This window comes from Lipotes vexillifer, unplaced genomic scaffold (genome assembly GCF_000442215.2).
Source record: "Lipotes vexillifer unplaced genomic scaffold, Lipotes_vexillifer_v1.1 scaffold591, whole genome shotgun sequence".
Lineage (NCBI taxonomy): Eukaryota > Metazoa > Chordata > Mammalia > Artiodactyla > Lipotidae > Lipotes > Lipotes vexillifer.
This window is the reverse complement of record NW_006791954.1, coordinates 1,680,319-1,706,801: the sequence shown is the minus strand read 5'-3', so window position 1 is coordinate 1,706,801 and position 26,483 is coordinate 1,680,319. Positions and strand designations below refer to the sequence as shown.

Sequence of the window (26,483 nt, the reverse complement as noted above, 5' to 3'; positions counted from 1 at the left end):
AGGTGGAATACACCCACAAAGCTGATCTAAGTCCCCAGGCCTCAAGCTCAGCTGGGGAACGGGTGGGAGGCGGCTGGGGGCTCTGACTAACTTTCCCAGAGACCCTGAGGTCAGGGTTGGGTAATTGCCCTCTGCCTGAGGCACCAACATGCTGAGCAGATAAGACCCTGGCCCCCCACTCCACTCCCTAGGCCTGCAGGGGTGGAGGCGAAGCTGCCGGATCCGCTAGGCAGGATTTCAAGCTGCAGCCAGCCCTGGAGCCGAGCCTGGAATTAACTAGTTAGCTGTCTCCTCTTCCCCTCTCCTTCTGATGCCTGGGAATTTCATCCTGGGAGTCTCCGGTGAACGTGCAGAGTGGAAGGAAGGTGCTGGAGAATTTGAAACTTGGAAATTATTCAGCTGGATGTCAGTTGACCAGGAAATCAGAAGTTCAAGAGCATCCCACCCACCTTCCTCCCTTTTCGTGGCTTGGCATCATTTTACTGCTCAGGATCATCAGAATTTCAATGATCGTGTCTCTGCTTGGTGTCCTCACACCTCTGACCCTCTCTGCTTGGTCTTTTCACGGCCCTCTTCCTCCATCCCAGTAAAGCAAAAGTCCCTAGGGGTTTGTCAATCTGGTCCATCATCTGGACGTTGGTGGCCTTACAGAGTGAGCACTGGCCTGGTGGAGCCCCAGTTTGGTGCCAGCGAGGAGATACCATGTTCCAAAGATGAGGTGCTGTGAAGAGCCTGCTGGACGTGCTCTGACCTGAACCAGTAACAACATCCATCTGGTGCTTTCCTTTCATGGCAAAAGGCTCAGGGATCTGTGGGGGGGAGGTGGAGAAGTGTGGCTCAGATGACTTCAATGACCCACCCTTAGAACATCATTCTCGTCCTCTGAACTTGCTAATGTGAAGGAAGGAATGCTGTCACCAGGGCACAAAATACTAATTCCTTTGAAATAGAAGCTGAGATTGCCTTTGGCCACTGGAGGCTCCCCTGGCACTAGGAAAACAGACAGAAAAGGGAGTCAAGCTGTTGTGCCCACCACTGATCTTGAGGTGCTATGATGCTCACCACATCTTAGGGGGACTAGGCGGGTACAGGTGGAGCCTAGAGAACCTCTGGGGCACTGTGCCCTGAGTAAAGGTGTAAGTAGATAAGGTAAGGGGTCCCTGGAGAAAGAGAACCAGGCATGACTTTCTTGACATAAGAGAGGCCATTTTTGGCCTAAGCCATTTGGTGATGTAAGCCTGGCCACAATCTTGCCCTTGAACAGGTCTCAGTAATTAAAGATCTTAAGGGAACAAAAGAATGCAAAAACAAACAACTGTTATCAGGCGAGAGAAGTTATTGTACTATATCAAAGATAATATATCAGTTGTAAAGACTCCCAGTTTTGCTTCACTGGTAAAGATGGGCCTGAAGTGCTCAACCGCCAGATCAGCTGGAACCTAAGGGATAATGATGTGGACCTTTTCTGACCCTCATGACTTCAGTCAACTCAAGCTTGGACTCCTGTGGACCCTTCATGAATATGCACGTATCCTTAGCTTAAAACTTTCCCAATTTTATTGTTTTGGGAAAGACCCCTGGTGTTCTCCTTACTTGTTGTAAGTAATAAATCCTTCTCCCACTCTTTGGCTTGGTTGTATCTTTTAGCTTGAAACCCACCAGGAGGCAGACTGGGTTTTTCAGGTAAAAAGGGTGAGCAGAAGAAACCACTGCTCTACCTGGAGCCCTGATAAGGGTTCAGAGTCCTGAGGACTGAAGGTGGGAGTCCACCCCTGGACCAAGAATTCCAACCAAGAAGGAAGCCATAGCCCATGACCTACACCCATGTGACTGTAGCCCCCATCTGTTTTTTCTTTCTTACTGAAGGAGCCATATGAAATATTAACACTTCCCCATTAAAAAAAAAAAAAAAAAAGTATTATATTTAAATGTTTCCTCTTCTTTTCCTGCTCTTAAGCAGAGTGTATTGGGGTGGCTGAATTTATTATTGAGGTCGCAGAATGGGGTAGTGGGGTTACTATGGAATTGGGAAAGGAGTGGACGGTTCCTGGGAGATCCTGGATTCTGACCAGTGGCCCATGATCTCACCTGTAGGAGCACCCCCCACTCCCCCACTTGCCTGCAACAGTTCACTTTGACAGTTCACATTGCCCTGACTGTCCACCTGCTGTGTGTTCCTGCACCACCCTTGACTTTTTTATCCCCACGGCTGCACTTACTGATTAAACTGTATCCCTGTTTCATGCTTCTATGCTAAATTCCATGAAAATAAGAGCCATTTGAATTTAGCTCACTTTTCTATCCTAGCCCAGCATGGAACAGGCACTCAATAATATTCAATAAATCATGACATCATGACTTTACAAGCTTTTTGTCACCAGGCCATCTGGGGTGATCCAAATGACCAGGAGGACTTCCACAGGACCAGACATGAGGTGGGGGGAAAGGACACCCCAACTCTAGTCCTCAACCCAAAAGCTCTGAATGGAAATTCTGGTTCCTAGGCAGACAGTGGAGGGGGGAAATGGGAGGAGTAACTGTTTCCCAAGGACTGTCCCAGGTCTCAGGGAACTGCAGTCTTTTCAGACCCCACGAGTTTAGGTGTCAACTGCTGAGCCAGGGAAGCTTTCCTGGGAGTGTTTCCAAGTGGGGTCAGCAGTGACCTAGCAGGTGGTAATGGGAGAGAAGAGTTCGAAGCAGGACTGGGGAATATGGATTCATGATGCATGCAGCCAGGCATCCTTACCTATTCTGTGACTAAGAGAAGGTGAACATCCACTGGTTCCCTGGGCGTCCCAGGATACTTGATTCTGGATAAGGAGGGGGCTGAGGAGGGGCAGGCATTCAGGATGAGGGGCTCCAGTGCCATCAGCTTATCACACAACCGCCTTTTTCCTTGAAGGGATTCTTGTCCTTAGGGATGCCTTTGAGAAGAGGGTCGTTTCCTGCTTCGGCCTCCACGTAATCCTTGATTTCCTGTCCTGTCTTAGAAATCTGCGAGAAAGTAAAGTGTGCTTCTAGCCCTTGTCTGTGGCTCAGAATTCATGATTTGTTCAGTCCCAAGAAAGCAGGCTTCTGGGCAGGGTGGGGATAGAGGCCGGAGAGGAGAAAGATGAGAGGCACAGGCAGGTGTGAGTTCCTTGACCAGAACCGCAAAGCCTGACTCTTACCCTGAGGGACTTTTTGGCCAGGCCAGGCCCAGGGACAGGGCCGGACACATTGAGCCCTCGAGGCTCTGAGGTTATCTCTTACACACCTTTGCGGGATCAAACCCTGGCCTCCTTCCACTTCCCATCCCATTCCAGAGGCACCTCCCGCTGTTTCTACTGCCCTGGAGAAGGCCCACCACCTTCTGGGCTGTCCATCACTTCCTCCTTCGTGTCCCGGCTCCATGAGGACCAGAAAGGGATGGAGAAGAGGAAGCAGGGAAGGGAATAAGAGGCTCACCGGAGCTCTCGGGTTCTTCACTTCCTTCTTCAGCTGCTCCACCTCCATCTTTAAGAGCTCCTTCTCACTGAGCTCCTGGGCCATCCTGCCCTGGAGAGACCAGGTCCTGGAAAGGATTCCACAGCTGGGATTGCAAATCCCCTGGGCTCCCCCAGCTCCCTCCTCTGTACTCCCCACACCTCAACTTCTACCCTCTTCCCTGCTCACCGTATATCCTCATCACTCACCGTAGATTCACTGCACCCCCGCCCCCATCCCATTATGAGTCTAGCCTCCAGAGGAGAGGATGCTCCCAGCCTCATGGGGGAGGCACACACAATCTTTGCCCTTTAGATAAGACCTGTCTATGGAGGAAAAGGGAATCAGAGCATGGAGAAGGGAGAGAAGAGTTTCTTTCAGTGAGGCAGATTTGGGAAGCAAAGTTATTGTTCCACCTAATGACACAGGTAGAAGTTTTCAGGAAACTCCAGGTCCTGTCAGAAGAGAGAGTAGTTTAGTGACTAAGAGAAAGACTCTGGAATCTGCCAGCCTCCAACTCTGATCGTGACTCTGCTGCTTCCAAGCTGTGTGGCCTTAGGCAAGTTGCTCATCCTCCTTAAGCCTTAGTTTGCCCATCTGCAAAATGGGTATAATAATGCTACCTACCTTATATGATTATTGTGAGTACTAAGAAAATAATGCATGTAAAATATTTTAACACACTGCCTGGCACATAATGAACACAATACATTTATCATCATCATCATCCTCATCATCACTACTACAGGGTTATCAGGAAGGCCTGCCTAGTGCCTAACCCAATAACTCTAAGGCTAGCTCCCAGCCCAGTGCAACCTCAGCCCCTCTTACCTGCCAAGAAAGAACGTGCACTTCAAGTCTTGTCCTCGACCCAGACAAGATGGAGTTTGAGCCTCCTAGCTCCTCAGCAGCTGAAAGTCTTTGGATAAAGCAGATGGTTTGGAAGCCCAAATCTCTGATGCCTAAGCTGATCATAGGCTCAAGGTTCTAAGCCCATCCAGCAGCCTGAGCCTCCAAGACTGCCACCACTGCAGGCACCCTGCCCCCTGCGTCGGCCCCCCTCCTGTAGTGACCCCTCTGGCTTACAGCCCGCTTCCCTGTTCTCACCCTCCGGCCCTGATTGCTCCCCTTCCCCGGCCTTCTCTCCCCAGCCCTCTCCTCCCATACCTCTGAGCCTGCTCTGAGGCTATTCTTCCCAATGAGGCAATTCCTAGACCAGCTCCTGACTTCCCTCACCGGAGAAGCCTTGTGTCCCCATTTCGAGCCCCACCATTTCACCTTACAAGGTTCTCCCAGCTCAATCTTCATTCACTCATTCAGTAAAAATGTACTCACTTAGGACACTGTGCCTGTCAGCACTTGGGCCCATGGCCACACCTCTAACACCTGTGTCCACACGTTTTTGCCTCCATGCCTCCCCTTGAGCCCCATGTGTGGGTCTCCCTCAGCAGTCCCCGAGCTCAGGGCCCACGTCCTGATCTCTCTCTTGGTCTCCTCCCAGGACCACCCAAGGGCTGTGCCATTTAACAGTCACTGAGCTCCTGCTCAGGCCATCCAATGACAGGAAACCCTCTCAAGGAGCAGATGTTAAGGGACCGATGTGGTCAGTGAGGGATCCTCTTTTTTCTCCTGACTCTAGAATGAATGACAGACTCCCCAGTGGGAGGGGCTGGGAGGAGGCCCGGAGTCCATCCTAATTTCCCCTGCTCCAGGATCCAAGTCCCACTCACAGCTCTGAGCACTAAGAAATTGAGATCAGGACAGGACCCCGGAGGTCATCTGGTCTGAGTCTCCTGTGAATGCAGGAAATGGAGCACAGACCTCCTGAGGCAGGCTCAGTGCTCCGGCCACCGCTGCCTCCTGAGACTGACCTGTTAATCTGGAATTTAAACGTAGTGCTTCTCAAAGCCAAGTCCTTCCTGTTGTCCCATCTGAGTCCCTTGTTCTACGCTTAGTCAATTTCATCTTGTCCTGCCGCTATCAGGCACAGAGCATGTACATACACCAGATCTTCATTGCAGGTAACCCTTCAGAGACTTGATAATGATTCTCAGGGGACCTCTGGCTGCATCTTCCTGGTGTCCAGCCTGGTTTCCCTGGCTGCTGCATCGGCTGTTTTCCATTGTTGCGGCACCACTGCCCTAGGGCCCCCAGCACAACCGGTCTCCATATCCTCTCCACCCTCCAGTCCCCTGTCTCTTGGTGACTCATCCCCGAGCTTCCCAAGGAAGCCCCCACCCTCTGCCCTTTCCTCCCCTTCCATGAGTGGAAAATCCATCTCCACCCCCAGAGCAGGCCAGCCCCCTTCCTCCTGTCTCCCATCCCAGCCCCCGCTGCAGTTTCCTCTCCAGGCCCAGGGAGCAATCACAGCCGCCCCGACCTTGGCTTCCTCTGCTGGGAGGGATTGGGGGGCTGGGCCCCCACAAGGGGCCCCCAGCTTCCCCCTTCCCCTGGGCAGGGGACAGAGAAGCACAGGCCCAGGGAGCGGGGACTAACTTCCTCTTGTGCCGGAATGAGCATGTCTGCCCTTTGCAAGTGGGTTTGGGTCTCTCAAGCAGAGGAAACCAAAAGCAGTGAGAGGGAGGGAAGGCGGAGCGACCAATCAAGGGCAGGGTGAGGCGCAAAACCAGCGGCTCCCTGGGGAGCCAGGCAGAGGCGGGGGGCCATGGCGGAGCTGCAGCAGCTGCAAGAGTTTGAGATCCCCACAGGCCGGGAGGCCCTGCAGGGCAACTACAGCTCCCTGCTGCGAGTCGCAGACTACTGCGAGGACAACTACGCGCAGGTAAGCAGAGCAGGCTCAGCCCCGGCGGCCCAGCCCCTCCAGGGGCCCGGACCCCATCCTGACAGGTGCTCGGCCTGGGCCTTGGCTGATCTATCCTCCCACTCCAGGTCGGCTTCATCCCAGTCCCGCAAACTCTAACGCTGACTCATGCTCTCCAAGCCCCCACTGTGCCCCTTCTCTCTCCCAGAGCCTCAGAGATGCCCGGCAGGCAGCGCTACCCCGTCCTGCTACAGGCCTCATCCTAGGCTCATCTCCCTCCTAGCCTTTCACTCAGATCCAGAGGCCCAAAGACTTGTCCTCACACACCTGTTGGTGCCATCATTCCACGTTCAGGCTGGCTCTAGGTGAGCCAGAAGAACTTCCCATCGTCATGAACTTGAGATGGACGAGGGAAAGCTCTGCTCCTGAGATCTGAGGGAGAGCCGAGAGATGTCAGACTACGCTAGGTTAAAGAGATGGGGTCTGACTCAGAGGCAGGGAGATGGACAATAAGACTGCCGGGAACAGGCTACCGGCAAAAGATAAGGATGGTGGCATTTTAGAATAGTTTTCTAAATTGTGGGGTCGTCCCAGGACCGCAAGTCTGGAGCATGGGAAACTTAACAACGATCGAGCACCTCTGTTATTTCATTAACCTTCTTTTTTTTTTTTTTTTTTTGCGGTACGCGGGCCTCTCACTGTTGTGGCCTCTCCTGTTGCGGAGCACAGGCTCCGGACGCGCAGGCCCAGCGGCCATAGGCTCAAGGGCCCAGCCGCTCCGCGGCCTGTGGGATCTCCCCGGACCGGGGCACGAACCCGTGTCCCCTGCATCGGCAGGCGGACTCTCAACCGCTGCGCCACCAGGGAAGGCCTCATTAATCTTCTTAACCACCTTGTGAGGCAGTATCATTATTCCAATTTCATAGATGAAGAAACAAACAACAGTTCAGGGAGGTGAGGTGACTTGTCCAAGTCATACAGCTCGGCAACGGTAGAGCAGGCGTCAGCCCAGGACTCCTGACTTCTGACGATGAGCCCCCTCCTCCCTGCCTTCCCCTCCCTGACATGCTGTATGATTTTAAGACAGTTATTTGCACTGGGACCTCCCGGCTCAGTAGGAGTGTGGGAAAAAACAAATAAATAAAAGGAGCAAGTGCTTATGGGAAAATGGCAGATTAAAGTGAGTCAATGATAACAACAGTTAAGCCGCTTTGCTCTGCACCCGAACTGCTCTCATTGCCTCCTTCAGTCCTCACCCCAGTCTGTGAGGTGAGGACCACTCCCACTTCACAACCAGGAGGCTGAGTTTCGGAGAAGTTAACTCACTTTCCCAAGGTCTCCAAGCTAGTGGTAGAATCTGGATTCGAACCGGCAACTCTGACTCCAGAGCAGCACCCCCAAACCTCTGGTTGAAAATGTTACCCCGCGTGTAGATATTGAGTGACTGATTGTAGCTACTGCAGATGAGCTGGAATGTGGCTTGTAAACCAGCTCTATTCTCCAAGCACTGGAAGGTATGCTCCTTCTATGGACTAGGATGGAGGCTGGCCTTCCCATTCCTTCAGTATCTTCTGCGCAACTCAAAGCACTTCCAGATGGGTTCTCGTTTGCACACAGTGTGCACGCAGAATTTGAGGTCGCAAAGAGCTGAGTCCAATTTCCAACTCCTTGACCTGAGACAAGTTTCCCCTCTGATTTTTTTTTTTTTTTCTTTTTTTTGCGGTACGCGGGCCTCTCACTGTTGTGGCCTCTCCTGTTGCGGAGCACAGGCTCCGGACGCGCAGGCCCAGCGGCCATGGCTCACGGGCCCAGCCGCTCCGTGGCATGTGGGATCTTCCCGGACCGGGGCACGAACCTGTGTCCCCTGCATCGGCAGGCGGACTCTCAACCACTGCGCCACCAGGGAAGCCCTCCTCTCTGATTCTTATACCCTCCTTCACAGTGGTCATATGGGTTAAATGTAATGACGTATTAAAGCATTTAGCCCAGCGCCTCCTCCTTAAGAAGGGCAGGATAAATGGCAGCTGTTACCATTATCACCATCATCATCATCTTTCATCAGAAGGATGGAAGACACATATAGATATTAAAAGTCAGTTCTAGTGAGGTGAAACAGCCCCTGCAAAAACACTCAGGGCATCGGAAGCCCTGACCCAGGTCAGAATCTGTAGATTTATGCTTCCTTCATGCAGAACACTAACTACTAGACCACACTACCAGTTACCTTTCCTGACTTCTCTGACGATCTTTGTCTGGGGAGCAAATGCTAAGGAAGGGTTTGGATGACTTCTCAGAACTGGTCTTAAACAAAGACAGGTTCCCACGCCCTCCCTCCCTCCCTCACCCCTCCCTCCACCCCAACCAGGTGTCAGGAAACCCACGGGGAATGGGGGAGGGCAGGCTGGGGTGAACTGCAGAGTTCTCTGTCAGGGTCCATTGGATTTATAGACAGGGTGATTTGCATGATGAATAAGCAGTCATCCATGAAGATGGATCCCAGACCTTTGTCTCTCCAGACCTCACTTTCGATTAAGACCAAAGCCAGGGGTCAGTAGGCATCCAGGCTCTAGCCTCCCAGAGCTGGGCCCAAGCAGACATTTTTCCTGTTTGGACTGACAGGAAAAATCCAGTGATGAATCCCATATGCCAGTCCAGGGAGGGGACAGTACAGGAGAGGCCAGCTAAGACCAGAGAAGTAGCCACTGCTCCCTTCTGGGCCTTTGTTCATTTCCTTGCCTACTAAAGGAAGGTCTTGAACTAGAATAAGACCTGCTATGCTTTCTGGTTTGATTTCTTTGCCTTTTCAAGGCACTGAGTTACGTATGTTGATGAGATGCAATTAGATGCAAATGAGCAGCTCTTTCCTTCAGTTGGAGCAGAAAGGCAGGGAGGGGCAACTGAGGGGAAAAGCATGGAGGGGGTGTGTGGGGCGGGGTGTGTGTGTGTGTGTGTGTGTGTGTGTGTGTGTGCTGTCCAGAAGGTTCTAGGCCTGCCCTTTGGCTCAAGCCTGGCTTGGGCTACACTGGAGGCACCCAGGTCTCTCTCAGCACCCTGCTCGGACAGGTTCTAGGTCTGTTCTCCACTGCAGGCCCTGAGGAGTACCTGAGAGCCCTTAGCAAGGAGACCTCGGTGTGCAGCCTTGCTGGTCACTCCGCTGGCCTCTCCCCAGACTTGCCATGGATTGGCCCCCTACCCTCCATGTCCCTGACCTGAGATGAGGAAGCTGTCTGGGGAAGCAAATGACTGGTGAAGCTTTGTCCCAGCCCCGCACAGTCCGATCTGGGACCGAAAAAAAACCCTCTTCTGTCTTCAGCCACTCCCTGCCCACCCCACTGCCACTGACTGGAAGTGTGGCCCCGGCCAGTACCTGGCACAGTGCCTGGCACGCAGCAGGAAGATGCCCAGCAAGTGTCTGGGTTTGCATTCAATCCACTGAGTAACTCACAGACACATATTCATTAAGTACCATCTGTGTGTTGGGCACTATTCCAGAACAGGATACAGAATATAACAGATGCGCTCCCTGCCCTCACAATGCTTACATTTGTGTGTGTGTGTGTGTGTGTGTGTGTGTGAGTGTGAGTATAGATAATAAAGCACATAGATAAATAATTTCTGATAGTGCTAAGTGCTATGAAGAAAAGAGAACAGAGTAAATCTGATAGTAAGTCAATACAGAAGTGGGCTGGGGGAGATCTTAGGGTGGTGAGGGGAGGTGTCTCTGAAGTGCTGAGATTTAATAAGGATTCTAGAAAGAAATACAGCAAGTGCAAAGTCCTGAGGTAGAGGAACTTCCCTGGTGGCACAGTGGTTAAGAGCCCGCCTGCCAATGCAGGGGAGATAGGTTCGATCCCTGATCCGGGAGGATCCCATATGCCACGGAGCAGCTAAGCCCGTGCGCCACAACTACGGAACCTGTGCTCTAGAGCCCACGTGCCATGACTACTGAGGACGTGTGCCACAACTACTGAAGCCTGCACACCTAGAGCCCGTGCTCCACGACAAGAGAAGCCACCGCAACTAGAAGTCTGTGCACCGCAATGAAGAGTAGCCCCCGCTCGCTGCAACTAGAGAAAGCCTGCACGCAGCAACAAAGATCCAACGCAGCAAAAAAAAAAAAAAAAAAGTCCTAAGGTAGAAACAATCTTAGCTTGATCAGGAAGAGAGACCCAATGGCCAATGTGGCTTGAGGGACATGAGTGAGGGAGAGTGGAAGGCAATGAGGGTGAGAAAGAAAGCGGAGCCAGCCTTGTGAGGCCCTATATAGGCCACGGTTAGAAGCTGCTTTATTCTCGGTGTGTTGGGAAGCTGTTGGAGGGAATGGATGATTGAAGTCACCCTTCCTGGGCCTCAGTTTCTTATCTATAAAATGGATCAGATTATTGCTTCCCAAACACCAGCTTGAAGACTGGAGATAAACCAGGAGCACAGGAGTCGCCTGAGGAACTTTTAGGGGTACAGATTCATTGGTCTCGCGCCCAGGGGATTCTGGTTAGAAGGTCTGGGATGGGGGCATGTGGTTGGTTGTTTGGTTTTCAAGTCTGAGAATATCTCTTCCAGCCAGTATTGACTTCCTCTTTCCTTTCTACCATTCACCCTTTAGCTCTCACCCCCCCCCCCAAAAATATATATCTTCAGGAGGATGGTGGAGCCAATCCTGTGTGACTATTTGAGAAGGGTGCCTTCTCCTTCCCTTGCACCCAGTCCTCAGGGCTGCAGATTCACTTTCCTGATGTCCCCTGAGTCCTTCTTACCACATCATTCTTACGGAAACCTCCTCAAACATCTGAGGGTTGCCACTTTCTCCCAACTCAGCCCCCACCTTTCCTATACCCCATCCCATCCCAGCCCACCCAGCCGCGGCCCCAGTGGAACATGCTGGCCTCAGGCCAGGGCTGTGTGTATTTCAGGCCACAGACAAACGGAAGGCGCTGGAGGAGACCATGGCCTTCACCACCCAGGCCCTGGCCAGTGTGGCCTACCAGGTGGGCAACCTGGCTGGACACACTCTGCGTATGTTGGACCTTCAGGCGTCCACCCTGCGGCAGGTGGAAGCCCGTGTGAGCACGCTGGGCCAGGTAAGGGCTGTGGGAAGGCTGCTCGCCTCAGACCCCAACTCTTCAGCCCCACCTGGACATCTTCTGCAGCAAAATTTTTTTCTTGCCTCCCTCCATGTCCAAATGCCCACCTGTACCACAGAAGGCTGGCACTCCCCAAACTTTTTGAGCCTTCTCGTCTTTGTGGCTGTGTCTCAGGGGTGAGCCTTGCTGCCCCATCGGACCAGGAACTCCCTGATGGCAGAACTTTATCTTTCTCTGAATTCTATCCTACATGGTAGAAAGCAGGCTCTCCCTATCACGGTGGCTGCATAGGACAGGAAAGAGGAAAATGGACCCTGTTTATTTCCATATAAACACGGGTGGTGATTTTATAAATATCCCAGACTCAGAGTGCTTGCTTGGCAAGGTCATCCTCAGCCCTGGAAGCACTGCCACCACCACACAGCAATCCCAGCCCATCTAGCATACGCACCCTCCTCCTTCCTTCCTGGATCCTTGGCGGAGGAATTGCCCCATAAACCACACGCACAGATCCAGCTACACATTGGTCTGGCCTGTGCATCACTCACATGTTCAGTGTGGGTGTGTCTTTTCCTCTCACCCCAGCAGATTGGAGTTCCCACCCTCTCAGTGCTGTAGGTTTCTCCACAGTACATTCCAAGAGGAAGTTAATTCACTTATATTATTGTACCCGCAAAGGAAGAGCTGATCCAGCCACAATTCTCAGCCACCTCCACTTTATCCCCCTCTGCTCCCAAGCCAGCCCAGTCTCTTCCCAGCATCCCCAGGGATGTTGTGTTTTCTCTTCCTCCGTTCCTGCTCAGCTAATAATAACCCTTGTTCTCTTCCACCAGGAAGTTGCTCCAGAGTGGTTCCATCCTCAACTGGCAACCCTTTCCCCAAATGCTGTCTGCCCTTGGGGACAAAACTCACCCTTTCTCTGGACTTCCCTGCCTCCGATGATCCCTCCTCCCACCCCAAAGTCTTAAGGGGAAGGGTGCTGTGCAGAGGCTGCCCCACTGTCATCTCCAACCCTGTCTTGCAGATGGTGAACATGCATATGGAGAAGGTGGCCCGAAGGGAGATCGGCACCTTAGCCACCGTCCAGCGGCTGCCCCCCAGCCAGAAAATCATCGCCCCTGAGAGCCTGCCTCCCCTCACACCCTACTACAGGAGACCCCTCAACTTCGGTTGCCTGGATGACATCGGTCACGGGGTCAAGGTAGAGAGAGGGGCTCCTCCTCTTTCTCCAGAGCCCACCCTCTTCTTTTTTTTTTTGGCTGTGCCACGCAGCATGCGGGATCTTAGTTCCCTGACCAGGGGTCGAACCTGTGCCCCTTGCAGTGGAAGTGCGGAGTCTTAACCAGTGGACCACCAGGGAAGTCCCCCCACCCTCTTCTGCCTCATGGCTCTCTTCTCTCTAGACCCTCAGTTTTCTTCCACAGCCATGTTCTTGTCCCAAGCTACAGTCCCTTTCCGTCCTCACTCCCTGAAGCCACCACCCTAAGTGGCTACCCTACTCCACAAGGCCTCCTTAGAGGAGTCCCCTCACCCCCTTCCTCCTTAAAAATTCTTCATGACCCCTCTCTTCATAACTGACCTTTACTCTGTATCACACGATCTGCTGCGAGTGACATCTGGGCACCCTGCCCCTCCTTGTGGGTGGCGGGTGTGTGTGAAAGGGAAGAGGGGGGAGGGAGAATTTCAGGGTGTGCATGAGAATGGCCAGCCACATGAGATCAGCAACTTCCTCTGTCTGGAGGTTTGAGGTCACTGCACTGAACAGTCACCCCAGAACTGCTGTTGGGTGGGAAGGGGCTGGGACGCAGCCACTCAAAGGAAGACACGGTGAATGACTCTGGCATTTTCTTGACAGCCCATGTCCTTCTGAGAGGTGGGAGAGGACACCCCCCCATCACATTTTGTTGATTACTTGTCCCCACACTCCAACATTCCAGATTAGACTGGACGTTCCCCTGTATCTAAATGGCCCCTTGATACCCTTAACACGCCATCTCCCCCCAGAAAGAGAAAGCACACTCCCTCCTTCAGTCACCAGGCCTCCTCACCAGTAAGTTCTTCCTTCTGTGTCCAACTTAAATTCTTTATGCTTGAGCTCGAGTCCCTTTTTGTCTTGTCCCCTGTGATGGACAGCAGAGGACATCATCCCCCATGCACCCACTCTATGTAGGGGAAACCCTGTCACTAACAGAGGTGCTCTCTTGCATCTGGGTTTGCACCTTGTCACTGGTATACCCTAAATGTTCTGCTCCTCTCTGCCCCAAACTCCCCAAAGCCAGTTCCCCAGGCCTGCGAAAATGACAGGTGGGACATTTCTAAGTCAACCTCTACCTCCTCAGCCGCGCACTGGCGTTGGGGTTTCTCAGAGTCAGGGACCACCAAGCTGAGCGCTTGAGATGCTTTTGCGAGCGGGTGGGGCTCAGCCGCTGAGGCTATGCAGAGGAAGTGGCCTTCTGACCGTGCCTGTCTGAGCCTAGGCAGGCTTGAGCACTGGGATCCAGGCAGCGAGCAAGTGTGGGTGGGGCGGGGTGGGAGAGGGGGGCTGGGAAGTGGAACCGGGAACTTGCTGTGTCCGCGCTCTCCCTCCCAGTTCTCGTCTGCCCCTCCCCCATTTCCTCTCTGGGATGAGGGGGCTATTGCAGGCCCCCCCGGGTGTCAGCCCCGCCCCCTGTTCCCCCCGCAGGATCTGAGCACACAGCTGTCGCGGACCGGGACCCTGTCTCGAAAGAGCATCAAGGCGCCTGCCACACCCGGCTCCGCCACCCTGGGGTGAGGCCTCCCCGCAATTCTCACCTGCGCCGCCCCATCCAGAAACCCTACTCCCCTACAGCCCCCTTCAAGCCGGGCGCCAAACCTCCTCCTCCGCCAGTTGCCATCTCCCCCCTGTACCGACCGCCTGCTCGCCTGATGCCTTCCCCTTGACGACACCCCCTCTCTGCCCACCCCCAGGAGAGCGCCCCGGATCCCCGAGCCTGTGCAGCTCCCCGTCGTGCCGGACGGCAAACTCTCCGCCGCCTCCTCGGCCTCTTCCCTGGCCTCGGCCGGGTGAGCCGCACAGGTCCAGGTTGGGGGTGGTCGTGAAGGGCGGGGGTTTAAGAGGACTCAGGGTCACGGGGGCGGGGCTTATGACGGAAGGGGCGGGGGCAGTCGGGTGCTGAGTTAGGAAGGTGTCCCTCCCCCGCCCCCAATCTAGCCGAGCGCCCGCTTTCTCTGGTCTTCAGCAGCGCCGAAGGTGTCGGTGGGGTCTCCACGACCCAGGAGCAGGCAGTACCCCCACCTCCACCCCCTCCACCTGCTGCCGCCGAAGGTTTCCTGCCGCCCCCTCCGCTGGGCGAACTGTGCCTGCCCCCAACGGGTAAGGAGCTCTGCCCTCTCCTCCTAGCTCAACTTTGGGGTCGTTCTCACCTCCCACCCTCACCCTTGTTGGATCCAACTGGGTCTGTGTCAGTGATCACTTTGTCCAAGGCAGGAGTAACGGGAAGAAGGGCGGCGGAGGGAATGAACTAACATAATTTAGCCCCCGCTTTATACCAGACCCCAGGGTCAAAGCTTCTCATCCATTTTCTCACTTTTACTTAACCTCCTAGGATCTTCACACTCCTGAAGCTGAGCCTGAGAGGTTAAACTAAGTGCATTGGCTCACTCAGCCAAGTGGCAGAGTCTGACAGCCCTACAACTGTTCAATGTTACCGTATTTACTGAGCACCTACTACCTGCTAGAGGCATTGTGGGAGGACCAGGATGAATAGGGGGCTGAAAGCAGATTGCAAAAAATGGGTAGATCCTGGGGCCATGCTCTCCAACCTGAAGTTTCTTGGCCTGGAGGGGGGTTGCCTGTGTGACACTTGTAGCCTTTCTGCTTTTCCCTCCCAACCCCAGAGCTGCCCATGCCCCTGGACCTGCCCCCTCCTCCACCCTTGGATGTAGATGATTTGGGGCTACCACCTCCGCCACCACCAGGCTTTGGGCCTGAAGAACCCAGCTGGGTCCCTGATGCATACTTGGAGAAAGGTACTTGACTCCTGGGACTGAAAGGCACCAGATCCTGGGGTCAGGATTCCCCGCTCTTCTAGCCCAGAGCCATTCTCCCCTCCAGCTGCAAAAGGGGTGAGGCTGTTGTTCCCCACATCCCCATAGAGAAGAGAAGCAGCCGGCCTGGTATTGAATATTATCTCAGCTGGGGAGGAGTCCCGGGGCTTTGGAGAAGGCATCTCCTGCCCCACTCCCCACGTTGCTCCCTAGGGGTCCAGTATGTGGGCACCAGCATCCCTGTGGCAGGGCAGGAGGCACATCTCATGGCACCTTCTCCCGCCCTGCAGTGGTGACACTGTACCCATACACCCGCCAGAAGGACAACGAACTCTCCTTCTCTGAGGGCACCGTTATCTGCATCACCCGCCGCTACTCCGATGGCTGGTGTGAGGGTGTCTGCTCAGAGGGGTCTGGATTCTTCCCCGGGAACTATGTGGAACCCAGCTGCTGACAGTCTGGGCTCTCTGGGATGCTGACCCAAGCACAGCCTTGAGTGAGCCTTTTTGAGTCCCACACCGAAGGCGGCTCCACAGTCAAGACTGGACCAGGCCTGCACACCTCCTGGGCTGTGAGCTGTGTCTGTTCCTTCTCCAGAGGCCTGCTGGAGACAGGAAAGAACTGGAAACCAAGGAGTTTGGTGACCTTATCCACAGGGGACCCTTACGCCATGCATGACAGGGTCTCCAGCTTCAAGTGCCAACTTTGAATAAAACTCTGATGACCTGATTGCCCTGCAGGGCTGGGGAACCGAGGGACTGAAAGGCAACCCACTTGTAAGGCTCCCGCTAATTGAGCCCCCTCTGCCTGCCCTAAGCAGCAGTATCGGCCATCTCCTCGGTGCTCATTGAGCCCTCTGCACTAGACCCCTGTGCCCCTCTGCAAAGATGGGCTGCACCCTGCTCTTTTGCCTGTTGTTTGCTTTGTTATGTATTTAGTCTTGGTTCCCCAAGCTGGGCACTCCTCCCAAGAGTGGGGACCAGCTCCCTCACTTAAGTGGGGCTCTCTGAGAGCAGAGATCACCTCGCCCTCATCCCTCAGGCTGCGGCGCAAGAGATCTCAGCCACCTTCACCTCTTTTTTCTTTTTTTTGCGGTATGCGGGCCTCTCACTGTTGTGACCTCTCCCCTCGCGGAGCACAGGCTCCAGACAGGCAGGCTCAGCGGCCACGGCTCACGGGCCCAGCTGCTCCGCGGCATGTGGGATCTTCCCGGACCGGGGCACGAACCCGTGTCCCCTGCATCGGCAGGCAGACTCTCAACCACTGCGCCACCAGGGAAGCCCCTTCACCTCTTTTATGGCTCTGAAACACCAAAAGAGGGAGGAGGGCCTTGGGGTCCTGCTGGCTCTGCTTTAAAACATCATGACTTTCTGTTCCATACGGGAGAAGGGGGACTCAGAGGGCCCACTCGGCGGGGCAACTTTGGTTAAGTCCCTGGTTTCTTGCTGCATAGACGAGGCTGGGGTGCGAGGAGATATCTTCGGGGTCTGTGAGGTCCCTGGCTGGCCAGACCCGAGCCCCGGACAGTGCGATACCTCATTCGACCACAAGGAGGTGTCTGTGCCCTCTGGCTTTTTTTCCTGTGGGGATGCTGACAGGGTGGGGGGTGGGGAAGGGAGGCCAGGAGTACAGTGTAGGGTCACAGTAGGTAAAGCAAGATCTAGGCCTGGGACCGTCGGCAGAGAGCGCCACCCCTCTCCGCGGGGAGTCCGGTGCGGGGGAGGGGGTGGTGGAGAGTGCGGGACCTGGGTCCACTTGACAGAAGACTGGGGGTGGGAGGTCATGCAGCCCAAGGTTTAACTAAACCTTTAGTTAAAGGTTTAGTTGGTTTAACTAAACCAACGCAGCGGGAGATGTTCTACCCCGCCAGGGAACGCCTTCCTCCCAGCTGGGAGAACCAGGTTTTTGGAAACGCTGCTGCCTGCTCAGGTATGCGCACCACCCGGGTGGGGCAGACTCCGGAATTTGCTTGCAGTGGCACTGGGGGAGGCAGCAGAGCTGGGTTAACTGCATAGACGGGGACAGCTCCGAACTCCCTCTTTCAGTCCCCAAATGGACGAACCTAGGATTCCGGAAATTCCCGGAGGATCATACCAAAGCGAAAGGGAAAGGGGGTAATAAAGCTAGGTTTGTCTTTCCCGACCCCCACCCCCTCACCCCCTCCCCGCCCGGGTGCCCCCTGCAGGCCACGTCCTCAGCACGTCTTCAGCACCTGTTGCAGATGGAGGCGCACTTCGGTGGCTGTTTCCCAGGGCACCACCCTGGCGCAGAAGGAGCTGGGCTCGGCCTTCTGCGCCTCCTGGATAAGGCGGTGCATCGGGTAGCCGCGGCGCGGGAAGGCCACGTCGCCTCCTGCCAGCACCCCCATGGGGCAGAAGTCGTTGGCGCCGTCGCCCACGTAGAAAAGGCGCTCGAAGTGCACGCCGTCGTGGGCCCGCTCGCGCAGGTAGTCGCTGAGCACCTTGTGCTTGCACATGTTGGCGGGGCAGCGAGCGCAGCTGTGCGCGTGGAAGGGCCGCAGCGCCAGCAGCCCCCGAGCGTCGGGCCCCGACGGGTTGCTGAAGATGCGGCGGAACAGGCCGTGGTGGCCGGCGGCGCGCAGCGCACTCTCCACGCCAAAGGTGTTGGCGTCTGAGATAAGAATAACCTCAAAGCAGGCGCCCTGCTTGGCCACAAACTGCAGCAGCTCGCCCATGCCGGGCGACAGGGGGATGGCCTCGTAGATGGCGCGCAGGTCCCGGGGCCGCACGCCCTGCTCGCCCAGGTACTGGAAGACGCGCTGCATGTACTCGTTGTAGAAGCCCTCGCGGTAGGTGGCACGCAGGCTCTCAGGCAGCCGCTGGCCCGGCGCGGCGCGCACGATGGAGTCGTCGCTGTTTTCATCCACGATAGTCTCGTCAAAGTCGAAGGTCAGGAGGAAGCGCGGTGTGCCCTGCGCAGCCATCCCGCCGTCCTGGGAGCAGGGGAGAGAGGAGGGAGCGAGCGAGAGGGGGCGCGGCGGGAGCCGGCCAGGGAGAGGCTGGTTAGCGGGCCTCCGCCAGCGCTGGCACATCCAAGACCTGAGGAGGACCCAAGGCTGGTTAAGCAACGCCGTCCCCACCCCCAGCCTTCCCCGCCCACCCCCTTGCACCTCCCGGTTAACTGCGCTGGGGTTTATCCTCAGGGGACTATCCTCCTCGTGAACCCAGCAGGGCTTCTTTGGCACCTGCCTCTTCTACTCTCATCCGGGGCCATGGGGGCTTAACGAGGGTCAGCTTAAAAGAGTGGAAGAGCAGCTTCCAAGGGGGCACTCCTTTGGGGAGGTTTCTGGACTAGACTATTCTGGAGACTTCCAGTGACCCCAGCTGTCCGTTGGATACAGGGAGGGTGGGAGGGAATCTCTACTGCCTCTTCCCTAACATAGTTAAGGGAAAACACCCTATCCAAATGCAGCAGGCTCCTCGTTCCCCTTTTTGGCCATGCACAGCCGATGGCTTGTGGGACTGGTGGACAGGAGGAGCCAGGGAAGACTTGCTGGCACCACCCAAGGCATGTGGGCAATCAGTGCCAGGCCTGGAGAGTTAGGGGTCTGGGCTTCTGCAATGGCCAGAGAATTGGATTTTAGCTCTTGCAAGAACCAGGTAGGTGGATTGACTATCCCAAATCCAGGCAGGCTCTCTGTGAGCTGCCTCCAGTCAGTGGCACTGGGCAGGGGTCCAAGGATGGGACACAACTTCTCTGGGGAGTTTTAGGGCCCTGTGCTGACAGCTCATCACTAGTCACTTGCCAATTCCCTGGGAGGAACTCGTCAGCAGGTGGGGTTTCTGCCAGGGTCCGAAGCAAGCGGGCAGCAGGAGAAGCAGGGGGGCCTGGGGAAGTTGGAGCCTCCCACACCAGGCCACGACATACCTGGGAGACAGGTAAGGGAGAGGAAAGAGAGCAGCAGTGGCTGAAAAGGCAGAGGAGGGAGCAGGTAGTGGGGACATGGGTGGGGGGGATGAGGCAGGAGTGGGGAAGAGGAGGGCTATAGGAGGAAGTCATGCCGGGGGCACGGGGAGGAAGGGACAGGAAGTCAAGACCCTGGGTTAACCATGTTGGGGGGCGGCGGGTGGGAAACACAAGGGAGAGGGTGGGGGCAACAGGGCAAGTGTGAGGGTGCGCAGGCAAGCAAATGGAGAGCAGAAGCCCTCTGCAGCCTGGCCCTGCCTCTTTGCCTGCCAGCAGCTTTATGTGACAGAGGGGCAGCGAGCAGATTACGTACAGCTTCAGAATATCCACCATGCTGCCTTTCTGCCTCTCAACCCCCCACCCCAGTTAGTTGAGACAGAGCCACTCCTCTTTCTGGTTTCTTCCTAACTCCCTTTCCAATATTCCTGTGATTTTTATGGCCTGGCACATCCTGTAAACAGAAGGCCAAGCTCCTGATTTCCAAACTGGGATTTGAACCTGCTATCTGCCTCCCTAAGAGAATTGTCCCTTTGACTTCCATCCCTAGAGTCACTCTCTGGTCTCACCAACATCTATCTGTGAGTTTCAGTGGCCCACGATCCCTGGAGTTGAGGATGTAAAGCATCAGGGCCCCACCCCTGGGATGGAAGCTTCCAGGGATTAGTGGAGGCTCAGTAGAGGTGAGGGCAGGCTTAAAAGGGGCTGGATAGGGCTCCTCCCTCCCCATGATGGGAACATGGGAGCTGAGGCCTCATCCTAAGAGACCACTGGAGGGACCCACTTACCCTAGACAGGCATCGGAGGCCAGCAACTGGAAAACACGCGCTCATTGTCAGTACATCAACCTGGGCACCACCTGTAGGGACTTTTGGCCTCCAGCTGTCGTCCAGAGCTCCTGACAACCATACAAGGTCCGTTTGAGGGTCCCAGTCAGGTGGCTTTGTTTCCTTGTCCTAACCCCTCTCCTGAGCCCCAGGAACCACTCAGTAAAAAACAGCCCCTCAGATAGGCTAAGGACCACAAAGCCCTTGCTGGGCGCCCTCTTAACAATCCCCCACGATGCTGGAAAGGTTACAGATGATATTATTGGAGACCTAGAAAGGTTAACCAACTTGTGCAGACATCACCCACTGTATGTGGCAGAGAGAGATCTCAAAACCAGATCTCAGAGTCTGAGACCAGTGCTTTTTTCTCTGTATGGTCATTGCCCCATTCTTGTGTATGGTACATCATAGTTTACAAATCATCTTCACTCACATTCTCTTCTGCTCATCACAATCCCATGAATTCAGCAGATGAGAAGGGCTCAGAGATTAAATAACTTGCTCAAGGCTATGATGGTTCCATGGCGCAGAGCCTGGTTCATGAAAACCTGGCCACAGCCTTGCCTGCCCTCTGCCCTCAAAGGGGAAGGGGCAGATGACCAGGCTCACTGCACCACAGCTGGAGGGCCGGGACCCCTGGGCACCACAGGTGATCTGGGACTGTCTTCCTCCCTGGTGCTGCTAGAGGCTGGCAGTCAGCAGGAGTCGGTTGAAATTTCTGCCGGACTTTGCTATGTAACTTTGGGGAAAGGGATTGCCTTCGTGGGGGGCTTCACCAGTGCAGCTACAAACCCACAACTCCCAGTGCCTCCCCTCTATCCTGGGGTTAAATGAGAGACTAGATGCAGCTGGGACAGGTCTGGAAAGCTACTGTGAGCCAGGAGACTAGACAGGCTAAGGAGCAAAGGAGCAGAGGGCTGCTGCCCTCTGGTGGTGAGAGTGGGTGACACTGCGTACCCCTCTGACTTTTTCAAGTTGACTCTCCCCAGAGCATCCCAGGACAGCAAGGAGAAGCTATAGCCCTCAAGACAGAGATTGGGATATCCCAGGAGGGAGGGGCTCTCTCGCTCTTCATCTTGAGGTACCCCATCCCTCCCCACTCCCTGACCACACATGCGTTAAACCCTTTCGCTAGGGATGGGATGTGGGTTTCAGCCTTTTCCCTAAGAACTTGTAATCTAGGAATTGAAGAGACACAGTTCAAGAAGATGGGAGAGGCGGCTTCCCTGGTGGCGCAGTGGTTGAGAGTCTGCCTGCTGATGCAGGGGACACGGGTTCGTGCCCCGGTCCGGGAAGATCCCACATACCGCGGAGCGGCTAGGCCCCTGAGCCATGGCCGCTGAGCCTGCTCGTCCGGAGACTGTGCTCCGCAACGGGAGAGGCCACAACAGTGAGAGACCCGTGTACCGCTAGTGTATCGCTAAAAAAAAAAAAAAAAGAAAAGAAAATGGGAGAGAAGGGGAGGGAGGCATAGTGAGGTGAAGGAAGGGCACGTTTGGGGGGTTAGAGGTGGGAGGGCTGTCCCCAGGCCCCATCTAGAAGGAGTTTCAGCCTTCCAGAATCCTGGCTGATATCACATGTTCCCCAGGGGCCAGGCAAATCCAAAGAGAAAAGGTCAAGGGATGCCACTCCCCTTGTAAAAGTAAACATGGACAGACATGTGCCGGGCAGATACAAAGATAAAAAAGGGTCTCCAGGAGCCACCCAGAAGCCAACTTTCACTGCCCTTGGTTCTTTTTCTTTTCTTTTCTTTTTTAAATTTGGTGGAATAGTCTACTGGTTTTTAATCATGTTCAAAACTTCTCATAGCAAAAGAAATAGTTACATTTCTTTCATCTAATACTAGGATTTAGGGAAATCAGTTAAACATTTATTTGGTGAGTTGCCCTTGTTTTAGTCCCCACAGCAGAAAGCCAGGCATCCTGGGTTTCTCCCCTCAAAACTGAGAAGGCTATGCTGTGATACCCACCCCTACCCCAGAGTAGTCAGAGGGACCCCAGGCCCCGCTTGGATCTGGCTCCTGTGACATTCAAAAAGGTACTCGCCTCTGCTAGCTTTGTCCTGAGTGATCAAATCCTTTTGTGGTCACCAAAAAGGGTCCCTCAGAGGAAAGGGGGACAGGACCTCTGAGCTTCTCCTGCAGGCTAGAGTAGAGAGAGAAGGGTTTCATCAGGCTGGCAGGGAGTCCACGTTCTAGTCCTACCTAAAAGCACTGCTTCTCTCCCCCCCCACCCTCCCTGTGCACCTTTTTACACAAGTGCTGCTACATTACATCTATGGGAATAGGGTGGGAGGACACCTGGGGATAGGGGAGGGAAACAAGAATAGGCCCTAAGTTTGAAATGCCCCTCTTAATGGATGGATGGAGTTTTAGCAGCTTTAACGGTTTTCTACGAGAAACATGCAGGATAAGGATGTGGTGGGGGCAAGGACCCCAGAGATACTATAGTAACGCGTCCTCTTAGTATCAACCACTAGAAACCAGATTCCACCACTAGGCTGGAATTCTCTCCCTCCCCCAGACAGCACTCCCAACTTCGTCATGGTCTATTCCTTGCTTACCATCACCAGCAGTGAATAGGAAAGGCCCAGAGAGGTCAAGCTAACATCCTGGGTCACACAGCATCAGAATCAAGATTAGAACTCAGGGGTCTCTACTGCCTCTTGGGAAAACTGCAGCCAGAACTTTCCCTATTGCCCCCCTGGGTTGTGAGCTTGCAATCCTGACTACCAGGGTTGAAGTCCTGGAGCTCTCGTTCCAGTGAGGAAGCTGAGACCCTGAGTCACCTCTGGTCTCGCCCTGCCTGGGTGGACAAGCTAGGAGGGGATCCTCAATGGGCAAGGAGGTGGCAGCTGACGGTGGAGTGGGGGGAGAGATATTTTTAGAGGTGGCTGGAAAGCAGGCACTCTGGCACACCCCCAGCTGGCGGGTGCTTCGCTCCAGTGAGGGGCGGCGGGCGGGCAGCTCGGGAGTCGAGGGGACTCGTGGGTGGCAGGGAGCAAGGGAGCACGGATTCCTAATCCTTGTCCGAGTCGGGGACGGACCTAAACCCGGACAGCCCGTTCCTGGGGTAGAGAAGGGGGACTCATTCCTTCGCCCCGGAGACTCCCCCAATGACACGCGCGTGAAAGAGCGCTCTCAGACTCAGCGCAGCTGCCACCCCACACTGGGACCCCAGCCCTCCCCACCTCGGGAAACCCAGGACTCACGTGGGGAGCGGTGGCTGCAGACGTCTGTCCTGGCTGAGTTTGGAGTGTAAAGAGTGGGGAGAGGGGCTAGCTGAGGTATTTGGGCGCAGGATGGAGCAAGGGGTGTTTACGGGAATTGGAGGGGACGCGGTGTCTTATCCGCCCCCGGATTTCTGGGCTCTGTCTCTCACGAGTCCCTCCACTCCCGAGGGGCCGTGGATGATGCACATCTGGACCGTTCTCTCCACTTGCCCCCCATCCCCACCCCGGGCCGCCGCTGCGTCCCCTTTAAATACCCGGGAGCCTGAGCCGGAGCCCGAGCCGCGGTTGGCGCTGCGGCTGCCGCAGCACCCGGGCCCACCGCAGTCCCCGCACGTCACAAGCGGCTGTCCAATCACAGTGGCGCCGGAGAACATTAAGGGGGCGGGCCGCCGTCAGGCCACGCCTCCCGGCTGCCCCGGAGGCTCCCGGAGCGCAAGCGAAGGTGGAATCGGGAGCTGCGGGGAAGGGAAGGAGAGTGGAGGTGGAACGCGTCCCTTCAGAGGGGCGTGGGTGGGGGGCACCCTCATTAGAGCGGCTGCGGGCCTCTACGTAAGTCCTGAGCACACACCTGGGGGTGCCCGGGCTGTGGACTTTCTCCACCGCCGCCTCCAGAGCTCTGATCCCGGAGATTTGCAGAAATGCACCCCCATCTCCAGCCCTTATTCCGTTCTGCTCTCCTAAGCCAGAGAGCAGGGATCGGTTGACCCCGCCGAGGAAAAGCAGTCCTCTCCCACGTGCGCGTAGCTAGGTGCCCTCTGCCCTCCAGGCGGAGTCACTGCGCCCCGCTCCTTGGGACCCTTGCTCCCGTTAGAGGTCACAGGGAGTTGCCGACTTTCCCACTCCCCTACCCTGTAAACAGTAAGTTGGGGACCAAACTCTCTGCCCCTTTGCAAGTAGTGTGGTAAATAAAAAACCCACTTTCTCCTCGCTCGCTGAGTCCTTTCGTAGCCACACCCGCCCCACCCTTATGCCCTCCCACCCTGGTTGTGAGGAGGAGAGATTATGTTTAGAGAGGAAAGAAACTTATTTACTGAGAACATACTATGAACCGGGTATCGTAATAGATCGCAGCACTTATGGTTGAATGTTGAATGTTGGTTGAATGGTTGAATGGTTGAATGTTGACAGCAGGAAAAATTGAGTTCAAACCCAGGCACACCTAACTCATGGGGGTCATAAAGGGGCTGTGTGGGTGGGGAGAAGGTGGGCAGCCCCAGGCCTGGGGCTAGTCTCCCTGGCTCCGCTCCCGGGAGAAGAGAGGGCACAAATGCAAAGGCCCTGAGTGATCTGGAGGCCAGTGGGACTGGAAACCAGAGAGGGAGCGACGGTCAGCCAGGGAGTACCCTAATCTCTGTGCCAGGGGCTAGGGGTACATTGCTAAATAGGACAAATGTGTGCCATGTTTCCACATATACAAAGGGGAAGCAAGGCTTTAAATCTGCAAACCTGACCCTTAAAACCCTTGCCAGTAACTCTCAGTGCCCCAGCTCCTTCAACTGGTTTGCTGCTCCACTTCATCTCACACCCCTGTCTTCACGCCTCACCCTTTCCTCCTGCTCCCCTGCAGGGGGCCCTTTCCTTCTCAGGACCACGCCCACCCCGTTTGCTGAGCAAGCTCAGCCTGGACATCATCTCTTGCCCTGTTACACATCCTGCAGCTCCTTTTATTATACTGATCACATGTGTGCTAACAGACGCGTAGTAGGTGCTGTAAATGTAGGGGGGTCCCTGGAGAAAGAGATCAGGCATGGCTTTCTTGACATGAGAGAGGCCGTTTTTTTTGTTTGTTTGTTTTGCGGTACGCGGGCCTCTCACTGCTGTGGCCTCTCCCGTTGCGGAGCACAGGCTCCGGACGCGCAGGCTCAGCGGCCCAGCCGCTCCGCGGCATGTGGGATCTTCCCGGACCGGGGAACGAACCCGTGTGCCCTGCATCGGCAGGCGGACTCTCAACCACTGCGCCACCAGGGAAGCCCGAGGGAGGCCATTTTTGACCTAAGCCATTTTGTGATCTGATCCTGGCCACGGTGCTTATCATTAACAGGTCTCAGTAATTCATGAGTTTAAGGAGAGTGAGGGAATGCAGGAAAAAAGGAAAAGCAGTCAAGAAACAATAGCTCAGCTATAAAACAGAGTCCTGGTTCCTCCTCAAGGGATCTGCATAACAATCTGATACATATCTTTGAGTTCTGTAGGAACTAAGGCCCCTGCCCAGGTGGAGGATGGAATGAAGACGTTGACCCTCCTGACTTTAATCAAGTAAAGCTTGAACTTTGTTGACCTATGCCCCAGTTCTATGCTGAATCTCCTTTGGGAAAGATGCCTGGTGTTCTTCTTACTGACTTTTTTTTTTTCCCCCCCGTACCGCCTGGCTTGCAGGATCTTAGTTACCTGACCAGGGGTTGAACCCGGGCCACAGCAGTGAAAGTGTGTTTAAATAATAAATTCTTCCTTCTCCTGCTCTTTGGTTTGGTTGTGTCTTTCGGCTCAACACCCACCAAGGGGCGAACCTAGTTTTCAGGTAACATAAATATTTTTCCATATGTCAGTTCATGAAATCCTCACCACCCTATGAAGTGGGTGCATGGCTCGTTTTACTGTTGGGAAATCAAGGCACAAAGAGTTGAGCTAGACTAGGGTCACTCAGCTGGTGAATGGTAGAGCTGGGCTTCCAACCTGGCTACCTTAATCATCACGCCACACCCTCTCCTTCAGTGTCTGCCTCGCTGCTTCTCCAGTAGGGCAACATGAGGTCAGAGACCATGCTCGTCTTATTTATTAGTGTCCCCCTAGTCCCTAGCATATAGACCCTGGCACATAGTAGGCCTTAGATATTTGCTGTTGAATGAAACAAGTCCCCTGCTGTGTTCACCTCAACATCAGTCTCCTCAACGTTAGTGCTCCACTCGTGCTCCCTGTTAAATCTTCACACCAACAGTCACTTCGGATTTATTTCCATTTTACAACAGGGAAATTGAGATCAAATGACTTGTCCAGGGTCACATGCTCTCAGGAGGCACTAGATTCTATTCCCTTTGATGCAATTAGCCCTTTTAACCTTGTTTTCAAATTCACCCCTGGGGCTGAAGGAGGGTTGGGCAGAGAACTTTCTGTAGCCGCCTATAGTGAGTTCTTACTGCCTGATTTCGCCTTCCAGCCACAGGAATG

The 26,483-nt window shown here is 54.9% G+C and overlaps 2 protein-coding genes across 3 annotated transcripts; one reads left to right on the top strand and one right to left on the bottom strand.

Annotated features, from left to right (window-relative positions):
• Window positions 1–6,130: 6,130 nt before the first annotated feature.
• Window positions 6,131–15,790, top strand: ABI3 (ABI family member 3). 2 transcript variants are annotated; one of them, XM_007465088.1, is made up of 8 exons: window positions 6,131–6,247; window positions 11,137–11,304; window positions 12,332–12,508; window positions 13,991–14,076; window positions 14,257–14,352; window positions 14,529–14,657; window positions 15,176–15,318; window positions 15,627–15,790. In XM_007465088.1, exons 1-8 carry the CDS (start codon window positions 6,131–6,133, stop codon window positions 15,788–15,790), a joined length of 1,080 nt encoding a protein of 359 aa, XP_007465150.1. The 2 variants fall into 2 exon arrangements, with proteins under 2 accessions (XP_007465150.1, XP_007465151.1); XM_007465089.1 differs by having other exon boundaries at window positions 14,529–14,662; window positions 15,187–15,318.
• Window positions 15,791–17,179: 1,389 nt separating this feature from the next.
• Window positions 17,180–23,601, bottom strand: PHOSPHO1 (phosphoethanolamine/phosphocholine phosphatase 1). The gene is made up of 3 exons (XM_007465087.1): window positions 23,298–23,601; window positions 20,049–20,158; window positions 17,180–18,289 (listed from the first exon to the last, which is right to left on the bottom strand). Exons 2-3 carry the CDS (start codon window positions 20,091–20,093, stop codon window positions 17,531–17,533), a joined length of 804 nt encoding a protein of 267 aa, XP_007465149.1. The 5' UTR covers window positions 20,094–20,158; window positions 23,298–23,601; the 3' UTR covers window positions 17,180–17,530.
• Window positions 23,602–26,483: the final 2,882 nt, after the last annotated feature.